Below are 17,899 nucleotides of genomic sequence, written 5' to 3' on the forward strand. Positions count from 1 at the left end.
ACGTCGACTCGTAGAGCATAAAAAACCGGTCAAGAGCAAGGTCGCGCTTTCCAAGGGATCCGTTCAATGCGTTGGACAAACTAACTTTGCTATTGGAAAATTAAGCTCGTAAGTTTTCATCATCTCCCGAGCCTTTTCCCAACTATGTTGGGGTCGGCTTTCAGTCTTACCGGATTCAGCTGAGTAGCAGTGTTTTACTGCCTATCGGACCTCATCAACCCAGTTACCCGGGCAACCCAATACCCCTTGGTTAGACTGGTGTCAGACTTACTGGCTTCTGACTACGACATGTTCAGTGAAAGTTTGTAGTCAAAAAATGAAGTTTTTTTGTAAAGTGATTCTTTGTCAGTGAGATCTTTGTCGTTTTACAATAGGCTACAAGATATGATCATCCTTCCTGAATAACATGATGTAAATAACTCAAGTGCGAGTCCACGAACTTGACCGGTATTTTATACTTTACGTCATTATTTATTTGCAAAATAAATATCACTTATTTATAAATTGTTAACAGAAGGAAGCTTGGCTTGTAGGTGCCTACAATAATAAAATTAAATACATTATACCGAAGGCAGTTTTGCTTTTTACTCAGCTTCAAAAGACTGCAGATTTCAATAGCTATTTACTGAAGTTTAGTAGTTTAGTTTTATTTAATACATTCTGAGAAAAAAATTCTTGATAGACTCTTTCAGATGGATAAGGGAATAATCTTATATGTACACAAGAGTTTTTCCTTGAGATGTGGAACCCTAAAAAAGATGTTGAAAGTGCCCATTCAATTGTATTTTTTTAGAAAATATTGCATTTCTCACTGTTGCTACTGATATTAAATCAGATATTAATTATTTAATCACACCCATTGTCTCCGGTTTGTTCACACCCATTATTGCATAGTATGAATTAAAGATTATTTTTTTTTGCACTCAACATTCTTGTTTTTTTTTTTTGAAGTTGTAACACCCGGATAAAAATAGCCTAAAGATATCCTTTATTATCATTTCTTCTATATTATTTTCTATATGAGAAAATTGTGAAAAAACAGACAGAGTTACTTTGCGTTTACAATATTCATAAGGAAATAATAACCTAATAGGTAGATATGACGGTAGAAAATAACCAAAAAAAAATTGCAACGCAAGTAAGTACGTTAAAGTTAAGAGTTATAAATAAAAAATTATAAAATGTCATTAGCCTCAGAATAATACGTGTATTTATTATACTTTCAAGGCTACTAATTTCATTTATATAATTTTGTTACATAGTTATACATTGTAAATACAAAGTAAATACTGTGGAAAGAAGTGCAATATTTCCCATAAGTATAATAGGTGGTTTCATGCAAATCTCTTGGGAACTTTTCCGCGCACCTGGATAAAAAGTGGCCCATTTGATAAATGGACTGTCTAACGCGGAAAGAACGTTTTCAAAAATGTCTAGTTGTACCTGAAATCAGCGTGGGAAGTAAAAAAATGATGATCTATTAGATACTATTATAATAATGAAAATATTTTTTTGTTTGCACTTACTTAACTACTGTATCGATTTGAAAAGTTCTTTCACTGCGGGTGTAACCGCGAAAAAACGGCTAAGGTCTTATAATAAGAATTAACTAGTTTACCTATATTTATTTAATACTTCTTGCACATATAGTACAATGACGGACATAACGCCTTAGGCGTTCTCTACCAGTCTACCTTTGGGTTGCGGAGAGAAAGCGTTGGTAGGTGCAAACAAATCCAAAAAACTAGTATGAAACATAAACCTACATATATTACAATACACAAATAAATTAATAATAATATATATGTATATATATAACTTTATAAATATGTACTATATGTAGAGAATTTTGGTATCATTTTTTTCTTTAATAGCTTTGATTTATTTCCCAAAAATGCACTAAACACAGTTTTACAATACAGTGTTTAAAATATTGTCCCTGTCTACACAATTCTATAGTCTGTAGTAAAAAGGTCGTGTCTACACGTAACAAGTGCTACTAGGTATACATAAATTATCTCTTTAACATGAATATTAACTTCGCAATTGCTCCGTTTATTCCGACGACAGTCGTCTAGGGATAAGCAGGTTAAACAACCTCCTCCTTTTTTTGAAGTCGGTTAAAAAAGTATTGTTGTAAGATTTACAAAAAAATATATAAATATGTGGCAATTGTATTCATTATTTATTTTGATTGGTAAGTTGCATCTGTGCTTAATTTTATAAGGATAAGATAATCTCAGGAGCTACTGGTCCGATTCGAAAAATTAACGCAGTGTTAGATTTCTCATTTATCGAAGAAGGCTATAGCAACTTTTTATCAGAGTGCGCGAAATAATTCTAACAGGATACGGATGAAAGCTAGGTACTTTTGAAAAATTTACTAACTGGTAATAGACACAGGAATATAAATTGAAACGCAAGTGTTTTAGTAGGTGACATTAATCATTCACTATTCAATTGAAAAATCAATAATTGCATAAACTGAACAAACGTAAGTGATCGATCTAGTGTTTATGATCCCTTACTCGATGCTAAGGGATCCAAATCTAAACTTACCTAAAATATGTGAAAAATGTGCCATTTTTTTCTGTTATTAAAACAACAGAAAAAAATTAACCCAGTTAGCAAATCGACATGTAAAAATACTGCATTCCAACATTTATTTATGAGTAACGAGGTCAATCACAGATACACACCTGTCCCTTATACCCCTTCTATTTTGCGAAGGTCTCAAAAGTTGTACAATATCAAGGCCCTCTATTTTTAAAAAATCTGTTAAAAATAAATAAAATGTCTATAAATAAAAGAAATGTTTAATATTCATTAGGTATGCGTTCTTTTGTATGCACATAGTAGCTTAATTATGTTGTTGATTTGTTACAAGGGTCATTGACTTACAGATTTTGAATACTTCAAAATACAGGTAAGCAAGTTAATAGACAAAATTTAAACATGTGTCTAGCCGTAACTGACTTGAAAAGTTGTGGTGGTCTAGTGGATAAAGAACCAACCTCTCAAGCGTGAGTGCGTGGGTTCAGTGTTTGTATGTACCTTCTAAGTATATCTTTGACACGAACGACTGTGTTTCGGAGTGTACGTTAAACTGTAGGTCCCGGCTATCGTGAACATCTTTGACAGCCGTAAAGAGTAGCAAAAAGTAAGTCTGACGATCAGTATTACCTGAGGGCATTGAGTTGCCCGGGTAACCGGGTTGAGGAGATTAGATAGGCAGTCGCTCCTTGTAAAACTGGTACTCAGCTGCAGCCGGATAGACTGGAAGCCGACCCCAACATAGTTGTGAAAAAGACTCGGGAGATAGAACGTTTTCTTCTAGCTGTATTATCATTATTTGTTACAGCCAGTGTATCATCAGACTCCTCACCACAGCTGGCGCAGTGGGGCTCGTCAATAGACGCGCTGATGCAGCGACTGCAGCGAGATTCCTGGGAGCGCGAGGAAGCGCCATGCTTGCAGAGCACGCTCACTCTCTTGCACAATGTCAAGAACCATACGCTGTGGGCTTCTTGGAGTAAAGAATAGTTGCAGTTTCTTGATTCATAAATTCTTTGCTGTCCAATTTGCCTATTGGATCTTGCTCATCATCATACTGTGCCTTTAAAAGCACGTATGGCGTAGTGGTCGGTCGAAATGGTTGTTACGCTTAGAGTTGCGGGTTCGATCCCCGCACGAGGCTCTTGAAATTGTTCTTTGATCGTGGTGTCATTTGCATTGTGCTTGTATGATTATATTTTGTCAAAGCACCTACGACTCAGAAGAAATTCCTAGTGTATGGTTTAAGAGAAAAATACTTAAACCCCTTGTGGGATTGAATACAGCATGAACCTCTTTTCTTGCAATTTATTTCGTCAACAACTTCTTAATATCAATTAGGCACTAAAATCGCCCTTTACATTCACCATTTACTTTCGCTTTTAGTCTCATAGCCATCAATGATCGTCGTTTCTATCTTCCTTAAGACATACGCTTTTCTCAAAATCATCAAAATTATTAACCCCAAATCTTTCCCTTCCAGTTTGGAACGCCAATTCCCTCATCACAGGCAACATGTACAGTTCCCATTCAAACTTCGGAAACTTCGACCAGTGCATGAAGCCACCCTGGCTTCACACCCATCCTGAACTCAAGACCAAGTATTGTATTGGAAAGATGGCGATACCAGGTGAGGTGAAGGACAAGCCTGAGTATGATCCCTATGGGTCTTCGGTGGAGTATCTTAATGTGAGTATTGAAAATCGCTGTTTACTCTGCTGTCCCGTGGGTACCTGGATAAAATATAGCCTATGACACTTGGGAATAGTGTAGCTGACCACAATATACGATAGTGAAAGATTTTTTGGGGTTTAAACAAACAAACAAAAAAATATATTCATTATTATATTAGTATAGATAAATGGTGTGTGCTCAGCTATCGTTACAGCCTTTTCACACTGGCGGATTTTACGCACAGTTTTTCCGAACGGGTTATACGGGAGGTTTTCCGGGGTTTCTCATGTAATTTTTGTATCATCAGTTCTCAATTATTGGCCCATTCGCAAAATCATACACAACTTTTTAACACTGAAACCTAAAACTGAAAGAATTTTAGAATCGGTCCGGTATGTCCTAATATTAGCGCGTATCAACAATCTTCTTTTAAATTATTATTTAGATTGACCCAGGAACAGGCGACTTTTCTCGATTGCCATTGCTATAATTACAAAAGTGAATGAAAAAAGTGAATTTAAGGACAAGCATCATATAAGATTATAACATTTTATAGCCCATTGTAACTTGCAACAATTATTTCTATCTAACAATAAGTAATTATAACAGTGACCGGTTCAACATTAATTTCACTGTAATTGTTCATCTTACCTTCGTCACCTATAATTATGTGATTTGTAAAGAACTGCCATAGTTTGCATATTGTATCATTATTTTAATTACGTACCTATCATATTGTTGTTCTTTGATCGTTAATGCACGTGATCTTTTTGCTAATAAGTGTCGGGCACAAGTTCAAAGATAACATAGACTTCTTTCTTAAAACAATAGTTTATTTTGAAAATTGAACCTGAGGATTGGACTAAAAGCCTAAGTCTAAGAGTACGAGCATGCTGTAAACTAAAGAGTCAACCGACAGTTGACCCGAGGTTTTTTTAAGAGTAAAAAACATGGTTCCATAAAAAGTTTTTAGTCGGTCTGATACCGATTAATTACCGGAATACATACATTTTCATAATGGTTTTATTCAAACTAGTGGGTATGGGTATTGGGTTGATTAGGTCAGATAGGCAGTCGCTCTGTATAAAGAGCTGGTACCTAGCTGCAACCGGTTAGACTGAAAGCAGATCTCAACATAGTTGGGAAAAGTCTGTCATGTAGGTTTTGCGAAGCGTGACAAAAATCCACAGAGTGCCTCGCCAAACTATGTTAAGTTGTTCCATATGCGATCTTATGGCGAAAGGAGTAATGCTATTCTCGAGTGTCACATTTTAAATAAGTCTATTTCTCATTTTACAGTCTCCAACACTATCAGGGTTACCAGTGAACGTAGTACTATGGGGTCTTTGCGTGCCGGCGTCATGCGGTGCTCGCGGCGCGGCGCGTCTCGCTTCAGCTTTGTGTGAGATCAACGCGTGCGCACCTGGTTCGCCTGAGTTGGTGGTCGACCACTGCCAAACTGCTGGGGAAAAGATGGAGTATAGTACTGGGATTTATGTGTTTATGTGAGTATTGTTTTTCTGTATTTTATCTTGGGATATTGCGTTTAGACGAATTTCTATCTAAGAAGCATCAGTCAGCCGTAAAAGACATTATCTATTTACCTATTTATTTATTTATTAACCCATTAGAGGTCAAACAAAAAGTACTTATATTATTTTGGAATTTTCTTTATTTTCATATAGAATTGGGAACAGAAAAACACAAAATACAAGAAAAATATGAAAATTCATAGTTTTCATGAAATTACAGGGGTGTACTCAACTGAGTACAATGACCGCCTGTGTATGAAGATTTGCGAATAATACTTTTTCGACATAAAGTGTTTTTAGGAACGTCATATACTGCCAAAGAACTCTCGAATCGGAAGTTACACGTCGTAGCTGATTTTTTATTTTGACGGGATAGTGTTCAACTCCAACTTGATGAAGGCCATCGACTATTGATGCAGCATGGCGCGATTTTATTCGTTCGTTGTATCAGCCAAAAGAGGCCCACAGCTGGACAAAGGCCTCCCCTCAGGTTTACCACATTGCTCGATCTTCAGCAACCCGCATCCAGTGCTTTCCGATGACCCTGGCCAGATCTTTTGTCCTTCTAGTCGAGGGCCTGCCCATGCTGCTCCTTCCAGGTTGTGGTCTCCACTAAAGAACAGCTCCATCGGCCATCTACATGCCTTGCCCATTACCACTTCAGTTTTGCAATTCTTCGGGCCAAGTCGGACTTTGGTTCTTTTGCGGATCACCTCATTTCAATCTCGCAGAGCAACTCCTAGCCTCTCGTTGCTCTTTTTTTTGAGACTGAGACTTTGAGCTTCCTCTCGAGGCTCATAGTTTACCGGCGACTATTATTGGTTCACCTTGGCGAAAATGATATCGTGCGATATGACTGCGAAACTCCATGGAACTACTATTACTCCTTGCATGAAAAGGCCACGCATTAGCAACTGCCATGTACTGTACAGACTGATAGAGTTCATCCATATGTCCCATATTGTTATCGTTGTTTGGAATAGCCCGATATCGCTATGACTACCTTCTCCTTCTTTATTCACACCACACCGTTACACCATCTTTTGATTGTCCTCGGTGGTTCAATAGTGTCATAGCTGATTGCCATGGTACCCAGATGATATCAATAGTACCAGCTACGTCTTACGGTTATCGATATGCTGCTGTATCCTTATTAGGACTCTCGTTTATCAGGCAATGCACATGTGTCCAATATAAAACGGCTTCCATAACTTCTTCGAACCCCTTAGTAGCTTTTTATTCAGGAAAATGTTGCTTCTGCACAGTAAGAAATTTGAAAAAATTATAGTTATTTTACTCACCTATGTTGTCATTGTACTCAATCGAGTACAGTCGTTTTTATATGAACCTAGTTTCATTTGAGTTACGAATGACTTATTATATTGTTATTTATTTATTTCTTTGATATGTATTTTGAAATAATCTTACGAAAAAAACAACTAAAAAGTAGCAATAATAAAAAAAAACGAAAAATGACAACTTACCTCAACAACATTTCGGAAGCACAACTTCAATTGGATTTTTTTGTGAAAAAAAATCACTCTACGCACATAATATTTTTCATATAATAAAAGGGTGTTATAATTAAGTAAAATAACAAGGTTAACTACGTTAACTTTACGAGATCTGTTATTTACACTTAGGAATATGACTGTACTCAATTGAGTACAGTGACTTCTAATGGGTTAAAGTGTTTACCAATAGCTAGTCTGTGTAGATAAAATTTGGAGTACAATTTTTTGTTATGACTAGGATTTACACAGTCGCCAATTACAGGTTAAGGCGATATATCGAAATTAAACATTTTTTTACGTTAATTTTAATTTAAGAATACTTATTTGTTTTTTTTTTTATATGTGTTTGTTGACTATATTACCTCCATTAATCCGAAGACAAAAACATAAAACAAGTAACTTTTCTCGATAGAAAAAAAATCAGAACTTACTTCTAAAAATAACATTTTATGAATTTTATGTGGTAGTCATGTACTTTCTGTCACATTAAAATAATGAAGAATGTAGATAATATCTTATTAAACATTAATCAGAAATCAGTTTTTAAAGAATCAAAATTGAATTTTTAATAAATTTTTATTTAGTATGGCGCTTACGTTATTTTTTTTCGAGCAGGTTGCATGTTTCCTCTCTCTATCTATTTACGTTACAATCGCATAGTTCTATCCCTCTCAACCATTTACCCAGTTCTCCCGTGAACATCGCAACGAGGTATCGTCTTAACCAACATTCACACATTTATAGTGCAAGTACATTTATTTATCTCCAGTATTTATTTATTATTATTATGTTAAAACGGTTTACACACCAATTACATTATCATAAAGAGAAAAAAAAGGAAAAAGAACATATTGTTATAAAAGAATACACATAAAACTTATAGTCCCCAGGCCGGCGAACAAATTTTTTGTATGTATGGGGAGACACAGTGACGTCATATCGACATTTTTCGGACGGTGGACACTCCATATGCAGCATGATCTTTGTCGGACAAGCTTACCACAATTTTCTAGTTAACTTTATTAAACAAATCTCAAAAAATGAAACTTGTATGTACGAAGAGTCGTAGTGACGTCATACCGACATTTTCAGGATGGTGGACACTCCAAACGCAGCACGATCTTTATCGGACAAGTTGTCCACCATTTTATAGTTAACTTTATTAAACGAATCTCAAAAAATGAAACAGGTATGTACGAAAAGTCATAGTGACGTCATGTCGACATTTTCAGGATGGTGGACACTCCAAACGCAGCACGATCTTTATCGGACAAGTTGACCACCATTTTCTAGTTAACTTTATTAAACGAATCTCAAAAAATGAAACAGGTATGTACGAAGAGTCATAGTGACGTCATATCGACAATTCCAGGAGTCAAGCATTAAAAAACGCAGCGGCACCAAACTTTGCGCATTCGAAAATTTTGTCGGACTCATCGTAAGGAAGGCACTCACAAAGTCTTAAATGTATATGTATCAAAAAAAAAATTGTTCGCCGGCCTGGGGACTATTAATAATATTACAGAATAAAATATTAGAAACACAACAAAAGGTAAATATACAATTTAAATAGACTATACACAAATTAAACTATTCGTTCACAGAGGCTGAGACAAAAACACATTATTATTTTAAAATCATCAGCGAATAAATCACAGTTCGGTTCAGCTTCCATGAGGTCGTTGAGCATAGCTAGAGCACGGGGAACCGGTAATGAGGCGCGGGCCAATGTGCGACTTGTAGGTGCGGCAAGTAGACGGTGTTTTCGACCTCGGAGGTACTTATTAAGGACGTAAAGACGAATCAGCTCATTATGCAGATCAGGGGCATCTGTTATCCCTCTACATATTTTAAGCATGATGCTCAGCTGGTCATAGGCTCTTCTAGTTTGCAACATATTAAATCCTAGATGTCCAACAAGAAATTTGGTTGGATGTAAATATGGATAATATCCAGACCGAAATTTATAAAAGAACCGCAAAAATGCCTTTTGGACCTTTTCAAGCATTAGTACATATTTGGCTTCATACGGGTTCCAAACACAAGAGCTCGCATCTAATTTGCTTCTGACAAGCGTAGAGTATAAGAGCCGCACGACATGCGCGTTTTGAAAATCTCGTGCGTTTCTTAGAACGAACCCCAGTCGCCTGAATGAGTCTTTAGCAATGGTAGCAATATGGTCATGCACCCAATACTGCGATAGGATAACACTCCATCATAACTGGAGAGAGATTTGGTACAGGACTCTCAGACTTAGAAAGTCTGTGTGGGACACGATGACGTAGTACGTTAGCGTGATGGATTGAATTCCCAGGAAAATATGTTATAAATAATCTAGTATCCCTTCTTACTTTGAGACTAGATGACATTTTGAAGAGGAATATTATTCTCCTCCTCCGAGCCTTTTCCCAACTATGTTGGGGTCGGCTTCCAGTCTAACCGGATTCAGCTGAGTACCAGTGCTTTACAAGAAGCGACTGCCTATCTGACCTCCTCAACCCAGTTACCCGGGCAACCCGATACCCCTTGGTTAGACTGGTGTCAGACTTACTGGCTTCTGACTACCCGTAACGACTGCCAAGGATGTTCAATGACAGCCGGGACCTACAGTGTCTGGTCTGGTGTCTAAGATATACTTAGAAAGTACATACAAACTTAGAAAAGTTGCATTGGTACTTGCCTGACCTGGAATCGAACCCGCGCCCTCATACTCGAGAGGTACATAAGAGGAATATTATTCTATTAGGTAATATTTCCACTAGACTTGATTAACAGAAAGAAAAATTCTTATAACTAGAATTGTTATCTTTTCACCCAAAGTCGAAAGGACCAAGGGCTTTTTCCTAATGACCTGTTTAATGGTCCTTAGAGACGATAACACGTGGAGCTATCACATGTATTATGTAATTATCACTTACATTACGCTTAACTTAGCAGCCGGATAATTCTAATGGAAAACTTTAGTTTATTCGATTTTACGAAAAAATCCTATACTAGATATTCCCAAATTCGATATCTCTACATATTCGAATATAATTGTTTATTTTCTATCAAATGATATCAGGTATCCAGTCAAGCGTACAGATTCTTATGGTCTTATGTAACGTCAAAAACTAGCTGAAGTGAGAAAAATAATAAAGTCTTTAGTTTAGTTATTATTATTTTATGAATATCTTTGCAGAAGAATTACTGTTGATTTCCAGAGTACTAATCGTATCGCTGATACTAATAGCAGCAGCATCTACTTACTATAGAAGTCATATAGCGAATGATGATCAACCACCAGACAGTATAGGTAAGAGATTGATAAACTTTCACTTTACGTAAACTGCGTTAAGTCTTAGCGAGATTTAATGTCTTTTTAGATACTAGAATCAATAAGCTTCATATCGGGAAGCCGTGATAATTGTATCTAATTAATATTTGCACAAAATCTAAATTCTCATTTACATTCTTTATGTACACAGAATCTCAATTCAAATACCTAAATTATCAAGGTAAGTAGATCTATCTAGATTAATTGACACATATCCCGAACATTCCAGAAACAATAATAACAAAATCGTTCTGTTTGAAGAAGAATCGAGATGACTTGTTAAAGGAAAACAAGGAAGAGATCAGCGTGATGAATGGCATGAGGTTCCTCACAGCTGTCACTGTTATATCAGTACACCAGATGTTTTATATGGTCATGCTGGGGATAGCTAATGGACAGGATTATGATAAGGTAAGTTATAACCCGACTAATGAATTGAATGGCATTTAAGGCATTGGTATTTTCGTAGTAGATGATCCCAAAAACGTCCCACAGGAACTACTCTAAGCACCCTGATTAAAAGTAGCTCATTTAAATGGGAACAATAGTTTTGGCGTGAAAGCTTGTCAAACAGACAGACATAATGACTTTCGCACTTATGATATTATATAGAAAGGATCATGGAAGCTGTCTGAAAATATAAAAAAGTCCTGAAAACCTAAAAACCACCTCCAAATTCACTTCCTTTTATGATGTTGGTTAAAAATCGAAGAAATCGTTCTCAGTTACATGACAACATAGCAAGCGCACAGCAAAGCATACTATCCTATACACAAATTAAATTTAAAAATATGATTTCAGAATCTAGAAGGAATAGGAGGGATATTTCTTCATGTTGATGTAATCGTTGACACATTCTTCGTCATGTCTGGACTTCTTCATATCAAGGGGCTAATGGCTAACCCCAAGAGACAACAGAATCTGTTCAGCGTTTTATGGAAACGCTATGTGAGGTAAGTCTCAGTGGCTTACATCATCGTCATCATTTATCATCCCACTGTAGTACTGTACTCTTCTCATAGAAAGATGGAATGAGACTATCTTTAAACTGAAGTGTTAACCTTCATAATGTAATTGGTATCCAACAACATACACACGTGCATTTTTTCAAAAAATGTACATAATAACTTATTGTAGTTTAATTTGTATTTTCCTGACTGATACTTCCTTTAAATATTAGGCCTATCTTCATCCACTGTAAATATTCAAATTGGTCAAAGTGTTAATTGTAATTCAAGTTTATTTCTGTTCATTTCGGTGTATTCTTTTTTCTTTTAATCATTACATTCAGTGATTTTGTCTGTATTCTTCTTCTTCTTCTTTCTCATGCCCTGTTCCCAAATTTTACTTGGGGTCGGCGCAATATGTCATTTTCTTCCATTGATTTTGTCTGTATTATATGTACCTATTTGTTCCAGATTAATAGGACCCTTCGCGTTAATAATCTTCTATTTAATATCAGTATCAAAGCACACTGGTTCAGGACCGGTGTGGATTTGGGGCAACAAACTAGAAGGAGACATTTGCTCTGAGACTTGGAGAGGAAGCTTGTTAATGCTCAACACTGACCCTAAATATATTGTAAGTATAAGATGTTTTATCTTACGAAAGCAGGTGATCTTTACTTGCGTGTGTACCTTTTGTTTTCCATGACATGTAGTCATTGTCTTTTAGTGTGCAAGCTCGGAAGTGTTCAGTAGTGATCTAGTCACCAAGTCTTATAAAGACATCGTCTTCATGAGATAACACATCTGTAACATTAACATCATCCTCCGAGCCTTTTTCCCAACTATGTTGGGGTCGGCTTCCAGTCTAACCGGATTCAGCTGAGTACCAGTGCTGTACAAGAAGCGACTGCCTATCTGACCTCCTCAACCCAGTTACCCGGGCAACCCAATACCCCTTGGTTAGACTGGTGTCAGACTTACTGGCTTCTGACTGCCAAGGATGTTCAATGACAGCCGGGACCTACAGTTTAACGTGCCATCCGACACACAGTCATTGGTGTCTAAGATATACTTAGAAAGTACATACAAACTTAGAAAAGTTGCATTGGTACTTGCCTGACCTGGAATTGAACCCGCGCCCTCATACTTGAGAGGTTGGTTCTTTGCCCACTAGGCCACCACGAGTTTTCATTCCTAATTATAATTTCAGCTATCTACTGGGTGTTAGGTATTTTCCATGACATGCCTCTGCGATTATTATCAGCTAACCCTTTACCTTCAATTGACAACTATCCAACTATTGTGATAGTGTAATAGCATACTCGTATCTTAGGATATATGCAGAAAGAATCCTGGTAACAGGCACCCATCTTTTTTTTTCATGGGAAAATCATCAAATGCTCCCGCTGTGAGTGCAGCGTGAGGGAGTGTCAGACTCTCACTGACTAAAACCCATCATGTCTCTTATTAAGCCCTTTATGTATCAGAGCCGGTAACTCTTTCTAACATTGTTGTTGACGGAACAATTTTTGAGTGACTTAATTTTTTTTCCAAAATAGTGTCACGCAGTAACCTGGTACGTACCATGTGACTACCAGCTCGCGATCTTAGGAACTCTTCTCTTCTACTTCTACAAGAAGGATAGAAGACTTGGTCTAGCTGCCTTCGGAACCTCTGCAGTCTTGTCTCTGATTATACCAGCGGTTCTCACGTATTGGTACCAACTGCCTGTCGTGCATTTTACGGATTTGGGGTAAGATATTCTGAGGCTGATCACGACACCTCAAATTACACAGGTGTCTTTACTTGGATATCAACATACTTGGATATCGGCAGATTTCAATAACCTTCCTTAGGTAGATGATTTTATGATAACTAGAGATACTAGAGATTCATATTACTTATACAGTGTAATGTCAAAATATGCAAATCAACAGTTACATATGTTGTGAAATCCATTGTAAATGGATAGTGTAATCATAGTGCATCAAAATTGTTCTATTTGAAGGTTGTAAGTTTCCACAAAAGTTGGTATTAAAATTGATTTCTTTTGCAGCAAATTGCTAAACCAACTGCGTAATTATTGGGAGATTAGCTACACCTACACGCCGAGCTACAGTCGCGCCGGTGCCTACCTCGTTGGCGTCGCCATGGGCTACCTCATGACTCTCTACAAACCTGACGAATATAGGAAATCTTTATCTCTGGTAAGCTCTCATCATCATCATTATCCTCCTGCCGTTATCACAATTTTATTTGGGGCCGGAACAGGACGTTTTCTTCTTTCATACTCTTTTGTTTGCCGTCATCTCGTGTAATGTGCTTTCTAGCCTTCTTGAGTTTCACAAAATTCATCCACCGGTATTCTCCTTCCACTGTATCTATCCACCTTCTTCACAACCTTATTCTAGGGATGTTTATTTCATCATTCAGAATAAGATCAAACTTCTCCAGAGCGGGTGAAGTTTTTAGAAAACCAACTGTTCAGTAGTATCCCTGAGCGGAGAAATCAAAAAATTCTTATAATGTCGATATAATGTCGAATAAAAACGTTATTTCAAATCGTGTTTCGTGGCCAACTTTTTGTAGGACAGGTAGGTAATTGCGCCGATTTTTTGTAGGACTACCTGTGGTGCTCCGGCCATCATAGGGACCCCTCCCCACTGGGGGGAGGTATGAGGGGCCTGCCGTGAGGCGGGCAATCGCCGGTGGGGGACTGGATGCACTAGATTCCCAGACCCCCTCCACTCAGACGAGGTCGGAGTGCCGCTGGGCTTTTTTAGTGGGTATACCGGGAACGTCGTTACCGGGGAGTCCCACATACCCCTCTCCCGTCCCCCGACGGGAAGGGCATGCGTAATAGCATTTTTTACCCAGCGACAACAAAAAAAAAAAAAAAAAAAGGACTACCTGACCAAAATTCCCTTACCGATTTTTTCTAAGACGTTTACGTTGTACTATTGCTATCAGTGTTCTATTTCTTTCCTTCAAAAATTTGGTCACCGATCATCGGACTTTGGTGAGCCCTTAGACCATCAACATCGTTGTTCACAACCTCTTTTATTTTTTTCTCTTCAGACATTATCCATACTTGGAACTACACTAGCCCTGATTACAATGGTGCTGGTAATGTTCCTGGGCCAGTATTACTTGTACCGGGAGTATGCACCAATAGAAGCTGCTGTAGTGGCTGCTACCAATAGGATCGTGTGGGCTGTGGCTATCTGCTGCATCATTGCGTTCTGCGAGTATGGGACTGTTCGTAAGTATGATGTCCTCCTAGCCGATTATCGGCTACGGCGGCTGTTCTCATGTAAGGAGATTAGCCAACTACGCAGGACATATTATCACACATATTAACAGGTGCACTCACTATTCCTTAACTCTCATAGCCCGATGGGACGGTAATCCGACACGACCGGAGAGAGATCAGGCGCAGGACCGACATTTACGTGCTCTCCGATGCACGGGTGTATCAATCACCAGCTTCCAGGCTCCGGGCTGCTTTGTGAAAGTCTTCTAAAAATGTCGGCCCGACTCGGGAATCGAACCCGAGACCTCGTGCTTAGCAGCCGCACTTGCGACAGCTAGACCAACGAGGCAGTTGGTGCACTTTAGTGCAACCGGATTAAAAGAAACCGTTAGGCGAAGTAACGATTAAGTAATTTGTGCCGTCAGCTTTCTTCGATAAATGGACTGTCTAATACAGTTCTTTTTTTTTTTTAGGGTTCCGTACCCAAAGGGTAAAACGAGACCCTATTGTTTTCGCTCCTCTGGCCGGCCGTCCGTCCGTCCGTCTGTCACCAGGCTGTATCTCATGAATTTTGTTGCCGCTATAACAAAAAATACTGAAAACTAGAATAAAATGAATAATTTGGGGGGCTCCCATACAACAAACGTGATTTTTTTGCTCATTTTTGCTCTGGTACGGAATCCTTCGTGCGCGAGTCCGACTCGCACTTGGCCGTTTTTTTTTTTTCAAATTATCTATACTAATATTATAAAGAGGAAAACTTTGTTTGTTTGTTTGTTTGGTTGTAATGAAAAGGCTCAAAAACTACTGGACCGTTCTTTCACCATTCGAAAGCTACATTATCCACGAGTAACATAGGCTATATTTTATCTCGGTTCGGGCAGTACTTACCACGGGACGCGGGTAAAACCGCGGGAAAACGGCTAGTACCAATATATATTGAGACTAGCGCTATCTGCTTGGTATGGTAAAGAATAATATTTTCATCAAGATTTTTAGGGTGTTTTGTGCCTGAATAATAATTTTTTGTATGTGTAAAGCCCGCACGAAATACTAGACTGCAAACTCAACATTTGTAACGACATAATTACCTATTTGTATTTCTTGGATTTGTTTCCTTAAGTCTCTAGGACCTCTATTAAAGATCCTGTGATTTGCTTATTTCCAGCTATCGTGTCTGACATATTAAGCGTACCTCTGTTCACGCCGCTCAGTCGACTCTCATACGGCATTTACATGATACACCCTCTCATCATACAACGGAAGACTTTCACGCAGAGGGCGCCTATCACGTATGATTTATTTTCAGTGGTGAGTTTTTCAAAGTATATTGAATTAATATTTTAAGTCATAGTTTTACTGTCTCACAGCCAGTTTCTTCATCAAAAGTAAAAGCCAAAGTAATGGCATAAAGTAAAAGTAACGGTCAAATTCGTAAATAAAAATTTGGCTTTAACTTTTGATGAAGAAATTGGCTGTCAGAGTAGATATTTAAAATATAGTTTTGATTGTTTGCCTCTAGTGAGTTCTAGTTTTTACATAGAACGACTACCTACTTGATCTCTTGAATCCAATAAAGGTATATGTTTTGAATTCTTGCTGCCGTCTTTGTTTTGGATCGAAGTGGCAACAGCATGTGCAGTCGCTGTCAGATATCTGGCATCGATATTAGCAACAAAAATTCTATTCATACCAGAAGTCTGTCTGGACAGACTTTCTCTTCTGACTGATAGTAACAACTGTCAAAGATGTTCAATTAATAGCCGAGATCCAGAAATACGGAAGAACTCGAAGTCAAGATGGTCACCAGTCTACCGACGGACTTCACTTGACCCTGTCGTTTAACCTCATGATCCATTGACCCTTTGGGGCTGTTACTTAGCCACAAGTTCCTCTCGTATTTCTTCTTTTAGAGACTTTATGGATGTTTGTTTCAGATATTCGATACTACAGCTACCTTAGTGATGTCAATTAGCCTTAGCTTCGCCATGTGGCTCCTCATTGAAGCGCCGTTGATCAACATGAGCAATCATTTTCTGTTTAACAGGTATGTATTATATTTTATTTTTAGCCTGAACTGTCCCACTGCTGAGCAAAGGCCCCACTTCGTCTCCACACCTGTCGATCCTTTGATACCTCCCACCAATTAAGGTTGTAGGCGTCCAGGTCGTCGTATAATATTTTTTCCCTCAATTTACTTGGTATTAAGCGTCGTGGTTAAAGCAGCAGCCTCTATCTATAGTACGTATGTCTATGTTCGAGTCCCGGTGTGTTTTGGACGTTTAGGACTGAGCAAAGTTGAAGGAAAAGATTTCGAGAAAACATCGACCATAAAGTTTGTGTGTCACAACTATGTAATGCACATACATAGTATCAGCTATAATAGAAATAATTTAACCCTTTCGTAACACTTATCCCTAAATAGTGGATCTCATTTGCCTATTTATTAAGTTTATTTACTTTTAGTTACATATTGACAATATTATGTATTTTACAGATCAAAAAGTAAACAGCCCGACAAAGTTTTGGAGGAAAATGGCCACATCGCTCACCAAAATGGAACGACGAAATCGAAAGCATCGTGACAATCTACATTATTTTTAACATCCAAAGATAAAAAATGATACCTTTTAGTAGAAGTCATATTTACAAGTATTAATAAATCTATAGGAGATATACAAATGTGTTTCTTTTGTACTTTTTGCCAGGTCTTCTTTAAGTTTAGATGTTTTATACTTGACATAGGGACACATAATTATCCATATAATCTGTACATGTGTCTTTAATTGGAGATATTTTAAAACCCCGCGCGAAATGAAAGGTGTTGGGTGTTGTTATAAGTTTGCCCGCTATCTCTATCTATCTGTGTCACCGTAGCTCAAAAAAGGATGAACAGAATAATACAAAGAAAACAATTTAGATAATTATTCATTTATTCACATCATTTATAACTTAATAGGATACATTCTACTCTTAACGTTACATAACCTAGGTACTTATAGACATTATTTTTAAACAAAACCTGTTTGTTCGTAATTTTAATTCGAGGGTAAAATAATTCAACCCATTGTGATGAGATTCAGTACATAAAAGGTAAGTTTACTCTTATT

At 37.6% G+C, this 17,899-nt stretch overlaps 1 protein-coding gene across 1 annotated transcript; it reads left to right on the forward strand.

Annotated features, from left to right (window-relative positions):
- The first annotated feature begins 2,056 nt into the window (after positions 1-2,056).
- On the forward strand, positions 2,057-17,467 carry LOC124642246 (nose resistant to fluoxetine protein 6-like). Its single transcript, XM_047180588.1, has 14 exons — positions 2,057-2,197; positions 3,362-3,532; positions 4,037-4,242; positions 5,527-5,732; positions 10,477-10,568; positions 10,819-11,000; positions 11,391-11,542; positions 12,008-12,170; positions 13,096-13,289; positions 13,593-13,743; positions 14,615-14,798; positions 15,958-16,100; positions 16,727-16,836; positions 17,287-17,467. The coding sequence occupies exons 1-14, from the start codon at positions 2,164-2,166 to the stop codon at positions 17,372-17,374; spliced, it is 2,076 nt and encodes a 691-aa protein (XP_047036544.1). The 5' UTR covers positions 2,057-2,163; the 3' UTR covers positions 17,375-17,467.
- Positions 17,468-17,899: the final 432 nt, after the last annotated feature.

This window comes from Helicoverpa zea, chromosome 24, assembly GCF_022581195.2.
Source record: "Helicoverpa zea isolate HzStark_Cry1AcR chromosome 24, ilHelZeax1.1, whole genome shotgun sequence".
Lineage (NCBI taxonomy): Eukaryota > Metazoa > Arthropoda > Insecta > Lepidoptera > Noctuidae > Helicoverpa > Helicoverpa zea.